At 43.0% G+C, this 9,057-nt stretch overlaps 1 protein-coding gene across 1 annotated transcript; it reads left to right on the forward strand.

Moving 5' to 3' along the window:
* The first annotated feature begins 380 nt into the window (after nucleotides 1-380).
* Nucleotides 381-2,395, forward strand: LOC147463500 (uncharacterized). Its single transcript, XM_086529066.1, has one exon. The coding sequence runs from the start codon at nucleotides 409-411 to the stop codon at nucleotides 1,591-1,593; it is 1,185 nt and encodes a 394-aa protein (XP_086385192.1). The 5' UTR covers nucleotides 381-408; the 3' UTR covers nucleotides 1,594-2,395.
* The last annotated feature ends 6,662 nt before the right edge of the window (nucleotides 2,396-9,057 follow it).

Raw genomic sequence — 9,057 nt, forward strand, 5'->3', positions numbered from 1 at the left:
AAAATAAGCGCACTCTCTCTCTCTGTGTGTCTCTCTCTTAGCTTTCACTTCTATGTTCTTTTTACTAATATATACTCTTTTTCAATGTTTTGATGCTTCTACCACTTCAGATTATGCAGGCTGACGAAGCACTCTAGTTCACCTTGGAAAATAGTGGGACGTCTGAACCCTCTCTAAGTCCTTGGGAAGTTGCAACCCCGTCCATTCTTGGACGGGGTCTATGCCTTCTATACTCGGCAGAATTGGTTCTGCATCTGACGGGTTATTCAGAATTTTGGCCAAATGAAACCAAATTTGGGCAAAATCAATTTATTAATTGATTAAGCGTGGCGTCCCCAAACTGGCGACTTTTCAAATGCAGCGTTGTGGCATCTTCTCTGTTCACGCTTCGACGAGCAAGAAAAAGCCATGGACCCAGAAATCTCTCCTCCATCCAGTTCTCCACGCTCCGGGTCACGCTCCTTTTCCCCACGCCACTACTCGCCACCGCCACCGCCGCCCCGGTCTCCCCCACAATGGCCCCCTGAGTACTATAGCCCAAAATGCATGGATCCAGACGTCTATACCCCAGAGATAGCGCAGGATCAAGAGTATCTCTCCATGATAGTGCCATCACCTCCTCTATCGTCTCTGCCGCCGTTATCACCGCGACAATCATCTTCACCACGGCAATCGCCCTCTCGATCCCCACCCCCATTGATGTCATCTCCTAACAGACCTTCTTCGTCTCCATCATCGTTGCTTCGATCATCAATGCAGTCTCCAAGGATGTCATCACCATCTTCGCTGCCACCACGTGGTACAGCATTGCAGTCTCCAAGGATGTCATCGAGGTCTCCATCGCATCAACAGCATATCGCAACGCAATCTTTGCAGATGTCACCAAGGTCGTCGCCGCAACGGCATCTCGGAATGCAGTCTCCAAGAATGTCACCAAGGTCATCACCGCCATGGGAAACCGCAACGCAGTCTTGGAGGATGTCACCAAGGTCGGTGGCGGAGCCACCCGGACCGCAAACCACTATGCAGTCTCCAAGGATGCCTTCGATGTCATCGCAGCCTCTGTTTACCACAAGAAATGATTCGCCGCCACTTCTAGTACGGCTAGAGAGATGGAGGGACGGGTCGGAAGTCTCAGAACATGGAAGCCCTATGCCAGGATCGTCAGCACGCAGGCGAATTCGTTCGGAGATTCGAATACCGTCGCCCATAAGGCCACCTATAGTGATGACACCGACGGCATACAATCGCCCACCACCAGTGGAAAGCCAAATGTACTCTCCATCGGAGATGAGGAGGGGGTCAATTAGGCGTAGAGCATCCTCTCCTACTCACAATAACTCTTCCAATGTGCCTCCCTTGGAGGACTATCAAGACGACTCTGACTCCTTATCTGGTTCTCAGCGTTATAGGAGGGCCGGGCCTTCTGGGTCAAGGCCTGCAGTCTCACGACGATCGCCGGCTGCCGCTGGCGGCAGCCGCAGCAGACGTGGGGAGCCTCCCCGTGCCACCTCTGATCCGCCCCCGCCCACATCCACTCGCGCCCGAAGTCAGCGTTATGGCAGCCCCGATCACAAAAGAAGACGACGTTGATATTCTGATTTCAATATTTTGCTCAAATGGCCAGTTATAAACCCTTTGAGAGAAAGCCCTTTGACATGGTTAACATGGTATAGAGGCCAAACCATATTGCTCCTAATGCACACACTTAGATATCAAATTGGCATTAGCAACGATAATTAGAGCTTTTCAAAGAACCCATTTTACTGTCGTTAACCTAGTGTAGCTAAATGAGGCCAAACCATTTCGCGGCTCCTAAGGGACACACTGTTATCGTATATCAAATCGAGAGGATACATAGCAACCTATAGTGGTTCACTTACATCTTCAGAGTGCCCACCTTCTCAAGGAGGAACATAGCAAAAGCATACTTCATGTGAGCATTCTCACTTGTAGTACACAACTTTTGGCACTATCTACACAACTTGTAGTACATAACCTTGCTCTATCTACACAACTTTTGGGACCTATCCCTTGAAGAAGCTTCACTAACAATGTTAAACAAAGTCTTTCCTAAACTTGACTCCATTACTCAAGCACCTATGAGAAACCTTGTGCCAAGAGAAAAAAATTAAGTGAATTAGATTAGCCTAAGAAGTTTATTAAGGCATTAATGTACCGATCGATTTCTTTGTTAGGCTCATGTTTTGTGTTGCAAAAATGCAATCTTTGAAGGTAATGAATGATAAATGTTCACACAAATACTTTGTGTTACAAAACACATTGGCAATTTCTTTAAATAGTGTATGTCCCCCTCGACATTGAAAAATTAAAATCGAGGGAATCTTTGAAGATTCTCTCTCTCTCTCTCTCTCTCTCTCTCTCTCTCTCTCTCTCTCTCTCAACGATGTGTCAAGCTTGCTTTTGGAACACCAGCTAACGTCGTAGGTGTTGGAGAGTACTGAAGTCGTCTTGCATGTGGCCTTATGCGAGAGATTGCTATAGTCAAGGGTTATTGTAGAAAGACTGACATGGGAAGTTAGTAGTTAGGATTTGTTGTGAGCGAGGGGAGGGTTCGCGATCAAAGGAGAGAATTGACGTCATGTAGACTCACAACTCGTGTAGGAAGTTGTGGTGAGGAGGCAGATCTTTTAATATAATGAATTTTAATTAACACTTTCCATTTGAACATACATAACCATGAAGATTTTGTTCTAAATATCAATTTTCTTCTTCACTATAAGGGGCTTTTTTCTTTTTTTTTTTTTTTTTTGGGGGGGGGGGGGGGGGGGGGGCATTTCATTCGAGCGATGTAGCTTTTGACATTGTATAAGGATCATTTAAACCCCTAGCATCGCTACTAGGTTTCTCATTCTTTACTAAGGCAAAAATTAGGTTGTTTGGTACCTACATGTGTTGTTACGGTCGATAATGTATTTTAGTTGCCCATTTATTCCACCTATTGTGAAGAACCTTCATTTATAAAAATAGTAAAATGTGCACAAAACTTTAAGTAATGTCACCACAATCTTGCACAAAGCAAAGTGTATGGGGACAAACGATGGCGGCACTGCCTTTTACTCCACACACACACACACACACACACACACACACATATGACACACACACACAGAGAGAGAGAGAGAGAGAGAGAGAGAGAGAGAGAGAGAGAGAGAGAGAGCGCCCTGTTGGTAGCTTCCACACAGAGAGAGAGAGAGAGAGAGAGAGAGAGAGGGAGAGAGAGAGCACTGCAAACATGGCCATGCTGTGGCTCTGAGAAGGGATGTGAAGCCCATGGCTACAAGGATTTGCAACCACATGGAGCCCCATCCTTCTCTTTTTTATATAATATATAGCTATAGATTGTCTCACTTAGGGATAAACTACTATTTGTATGGAGCTCTATAGTCTTGTGTGTATTGACATCTCATGGGCTTCAAGCTTCTTAGTTTAGCAAGGGACATAGTGAACCATGTGTCTCGTGCAAAAAAAAAAAGAAATAGATTTGTGTTTTTAGAGAGGATGCGCTTTCTTGCATCATAATTTTGAATGACTTAATCGAAAAAACCAGTATTGCATTGCACAATACAAGTTCTAATTTTGTGCAAGCTAGAATGCATATCAAACTATTATCGTTTTGCAATCTAGGATAAACTATGCTTGTGAGACGTATTTATTAAAATTTTCTAAGACATAGGTATGTGAAATGGTCGCCAAAGAGTTGGTCTAATGGTAAGGCTTTGGCCTCTCAACTTACGGGTAGTGGGCTCAAATCTCCCGTTGGATTACCTCTAAAGGGACGCCTTTCGCTCACTTGGTATTGTTCACGTAGGGCTCTTGCTCTTGGACACTCCCGAGTGCATTCTCCTCCTCGGGTGGGTCACCCAAGGAGGAGGTTCCCAGCTGGTTGCTATGAGTTCTCTTCGATGTTCCCATCACGTGGTGCATCAATTAGGTGGCCATGGTGATGCCGATGCGTGGCTCTTGCCGGATGGTATGCAGCCCTTGCCCGACCATGTTTCCTTGCTAATATTTGGAAAGGATAAGCACCTCCCCCTGTGGGGCCTCTGGTGCATCGGAAGAAAAAGGTATGTGAAATTAGGTATTTTGAAGATAAAGAGAGTGCAGAAAAGGATGTTCTCATAGTGAGAAGCTTCCACATTTGTTTTGAACAATGATACATCAAATCTCTTTTACTAGCATGTTCAAAATTAATTGAATCTCTCACCTGCAAATGAAATTCATGAAAAGAAATCAATTGCAATTTTCCATTGTGTGATGTAGTCGAATGAGTTGGTCATCTGACATCAATTTCCTTTAGAACTAGTTATATTGACTAGCGAGAACATATGGATTGCTTAAGCATGCTATGTACTTCCTGCAGAGTCTCCTTAGCTGCTTGCTTTCGATCTAGTAATGACTTGTGCTTTGTAAGCTCTTTGGTGAGTTTCCACTTTTGAACATTCAAGTTGGAGTTTTGCAGGTTCAATTGTTGTGTTTGCTACTGTAATTCTTTGATCTTTTTGGTATGTTGCTCTCTTTCAAAAATTTCTCTTCAATTAGAATCTCTTTTGATTTCAAAACCTCTATTCTGTATTTTTCGACGTGGTCACTTCTTGTTCAAGCTGTTGGTGGTGAGGCGAGTGATGTCAGAGCTTTGCATACTCATTTGAGGTTGTATCATTTGTCCCAAAGTATTGACTATTGTGTTCCAACCTGTTTAAATGGTGACATAACCATCTACAATTGTTTCTACATTAGTACTATCATTGAAACATTGTATGTAATTGACATTCTTTTGGAAGTATGCTAGAATATTCCAACAACAACGGATGCCAACTCAAGAAAAGGAGGTGTCCAAGAATATTTTTCTAGCTTTTGTAACAGAAAATGATTGTAATTATCTTGCCCAAAACCATTAGCCCTTTGTTCACTATGTAATCATGAAGAATTCAAGATTATGATCTCTCTAATTCTAATTTATACTATTCTTGAAGTAAATCCGGCCCTTGTACATAAAACCTCGAGCCAGGGTATAAAATAAGGCAACTTTTGTAAAATTTTGGGGGCATCGTTATTATTAATGAAATCGAGCAGATAAAGTTTTCTTTGTACGTCTTGTGTTCTCTCTTTCTACTATGTCTTTATCTCTTTGCGCCGCACCACACAATCATCGTATCAAATTAACAAGAGCACCTTTCTGCTAGTCTCATTGAGCTCTACACCTGTTTATCTATATTGCAAGCGTTTTGCAAGATCCGTGTTGAATTCTATAACCTTCTAGGTGACATCTCACTATCCGAGTGTTATTTTGAGATTCTGTAAATTCCATCCTATTTCCAACACTTTGGAGCACACAGTAGGTATATTTGACATCATATTTGATGACCTACATATATAACGGTGAAAAAAATCCATTTTTTTGTGAGAAGATTTTAGGTTTGATGACCCGGATGTGTTTCCTAACATGCATGGATGATGAAAGGTCCCCAACCCTTTGACTCTAAAATCATCCTGGGATCCTTGACAGGTCTCTAAGCGTAATAGAAACTAAAGTCTAGAAGTAAGAAGAAATACAAATAATAGGCATTTACCATTGGCAATGGTTTGAGACTATATCCTTAGAAAAAGACCTAGTATTGTCTCGTAAGCGAAGGCGGGACAAAATCCAAAAGGCCCAAAACTTTTTTGGCTCTATAACCTTTGCAAATGGTCTAAGTCATCATCTTCCAATGCTTTTTTTTCTCTACGTGAGTGAGAGCACAGTCGTTGGTAGACTCCTTCCACTGAAGAAGTCTTCTAACATAGTGGACAGGGATGGATAGTTACTTGACTAATCGGGTCTACCCGTCCATGATCGACACCCTTAGTTGATCCCCAGGTACCACCCCGCACTCACACATGCTTCATAAAGTTTTCTAATTATTGTCACATTCTTGGAACACTTAACACTAGTCACATAAAAAAATAGCCACTTTTGTGGCTTTTAGAGTCTTTTGTAAAAAAATTCTCCAACATTATGAAAGTTATCTAGATAAAAATTGTTTTCAGGGAATCACGTCCAATGCTCAATATGAGTTGATAAAAAATAGTACAAATACTAATGAAGGTCTAAAGGTGTCTTTCCATGACCATCTTCAACAACTAGTTTGTGAAAACTGTTGGGGTATAAAGCCCAATGTGGTCGCCCAGGTAAGTGGGCGGGCCGCCAGGTATGTACACGTATTCTTTTGTAAAAACCTAATAAGAACTCACTATGCTCTACACATTACAGTAGAGCGAGTTCACCATATCGTCGTGCTCTTCTTCTCGCACTCTCTCTCGCGTCGCACTTCTGCTCGTACTCCTTCAACTGGTATCAGAGCTCAGATCGAGGCTCGGGGCAGCACTGCAAGAGGCTAGAGTCACCAACTCATATTGGAGTGAAATTCGACAGGCGAAGACACAGCCCCAAATCCTATGGGATTACTCGAAGGGCTTGGTGTTCTCAGAATTTCATTCTGAGGTCTTCTCGGCCACCGTTCGGCTTCGACAAAGGTCTGCGCAGGCCATTTTCGACTACGTGGTCTCGACGGGTGCAGATCCGACTCTGCAAATTTTGGGTTTTCGACCTACGACTGCAGGTGCTGAGGATATCGACACTCCTAGAGTGTTGATTTGTGGCTGTCTACACATCGAAGGACGGCTCACAGTTCTTGGAGGCGTGTCACATACGACACGGGCGCATCTACACACAGACTGTAGGCGACATCCACTAGTTCATCAGGTAGCTTGTGTTTGCTGCTTGATATTCCAGATTTCATCCTGACATTGCAGGTACTTCCACATGGGATGTATTGTCAGAGATGATGTATGTTTGTTGAGGATTTGCTGGCTGTGAGTCACGCAGCAAACAACCGCCGCAGCGGTTACAGCATACAGTGGGAAATTTGTGGATGTATGACTTTGTGGGAAGTCTATGTACTGTCAGATTTACTGCAGCCTTTGTTGAGGGTCGAGTGAGGTTTTATTGAGCTGGGGGATTCTCGAATGTTGAGATCCTTTCGGTGATACAGGTCTTGGAGCGATCCCTCAAGCACCCTTAGATAGGCAGCTAGGATGTATTGACTGTGAGTTAGACAGTTGGGATTGCATCTTTGCTTTACTTCCGTTGAGGCATTGTCGCAGTCTATGCTTACAGGACAGTGACAGGACAGTGAGAAACAGTATAGGTGCAGGACAGGTTTACCCGCAGCTTACAGTGTCAGAGAGACAGTGTTTTTGAGCTGTTTTTTGGTTTGTTTTTTAGTACACCAGAGCCATTTTACAAAGGAGACTCTGCCAAAATTTATGCAAAATCTGAAGCTTTCTTGGTTCATTTGACAGGTTGATATTGGTTCAGAGGTCAGTTTACAGGGGAAACTCTGTCGAACTTTTCCCAGGAAAGTAAACTACTGTGGAGCGTAGCTATGGCTGGATCACAGGACACTGCTCTTTACAATATCAAGAAGCTGGATGGAACCAATTTCCCATTGTGGAAGAAGCAGATTTGGCACGTGTTGGTACAAAAGAAGCAGATAAAACCTATAAAGCTCAAGGGGATAAAACCAGAAGATATGGACGAAGATGAATGGAGCGAAATGGATGAATTGGTACTTTCTACCATTATGCTGACTTTGGCAGAAAGTGTTTACTTCAATGTAGCAGACGAGATGTCGGCTTATCAAGCATGGTTAAAGCTGAGTGATCTTTATGAGAAGCAGAGTGCAGCTTCACAGGTATACTGGCTTAAGAAGCTTGTTGACTTGAAGATGAAAGAAGGGACACCTATGTCCAATCATCTGAATGAATTCAACACAATCTACAGTCAGTTGTCAGCTCAAGGTGTCAAGTTTGATGAACCTGTTAGAGCTATGTTCCTGTTGATCACATTGCCGAAAAGTTGGGACACTTTTCGCACAGCTTTGAGTAATTCTGCACCTCCAGATGGTTTGAACATAGCAGGTGTAGAAGGAAGTCTGCTTACTAAAGAAACCAATAGAAAGACAATGGACAAAGGCAAAGGAACAGCCTTAGTTGTCAGGGGAAGGACCAAAGAAAAGTACACAGGTGGAAAGAGGAATCAGTCTCGTAGCAAGTCCCGCAGTGCTAAAGGCAAGAGTGACATAGAATGCTACCATTGTGGCAAGAAGGGTCACATGAAAAGAGAATGCAGAGAATGGAAAGCAGAAAAAGGCAAAGAGAAAGCTGAAGACCATGGTGAGAAGAACAAGTCCTCAGTGAAGATTCAAGAAATAAATGTGACAAACACTATTGCAGAGGATGACAGTCTAGTGTCAGGAGACATCTACTTCTTGAAGAATACAATGGACTCAGCTCTTCTTACAGCATCTGATGGAAATGCACTAAGTGACTGGATTATAGACTCAGGGGCATCACTTCGTGTGTCTCCAAACAAGGAGTGGTTTACCTCTTATGTGACCACTAAAGATCATGTTCGGCTAGGCAATGGGCAGACATGTGAGATCTTAAGTGTTGGAGATGTTCAATTGAAGTTTCAGAATGGCTCTTCTTTCACGCTGAAGAATGTGAGACATGTTCCCGTAATTACAAAGAGCTTGATCAGCACAGGTTTACTTGATGATGCTGGCTACGTCACCACTTTTGGACAGAACATGTGGAAGATATCCAAGGGTTCTATGACAATAGCACATGGAGTAAAGTCTGGAGGACTTTACATGATTTATGTATCAAATGTCTCTAAAAATGTAATCAATGTAATCGAGCAGCCGAACGTTTCTTTGTGGCATAGCCGGTTAGGACATATGTCCAAGAAGGGAATGGAAATCTTGTCTCGTTCTGGTTATTTGCCTGGCTTTTCATTTAATGATTTTGAATTCTGTGAACATTGTCTGTATGGTAAGCAAACATAGCAGCCACATAAGCATAGAAGCAGTAGAAGAGATACACAGTTGGCACTTGTTCATAGTGATTTGTGTGGACCTATGCCTAACCTATCTCTAGGGGGAGCTTCTTACTTTATGACATTTATAGATGATTACTCGAGGAAAGTATGGG

This window comes from Adiantum capillus-veneris, chromosome 2 (genome assembly GCF_014529385.1).
Source record: "Adiantum capillus-veneris isolate H3 chromosome 2, ASM1452938v2, whole genome shotgun sequence".
Taxonomy (NCBI): Eukaryota; Viridiplantae; Streptophyta; class Polypodiopsida; order Polypodiales; family Pteridaceae; genus Adiantum; species Adiantum capillus-veneris.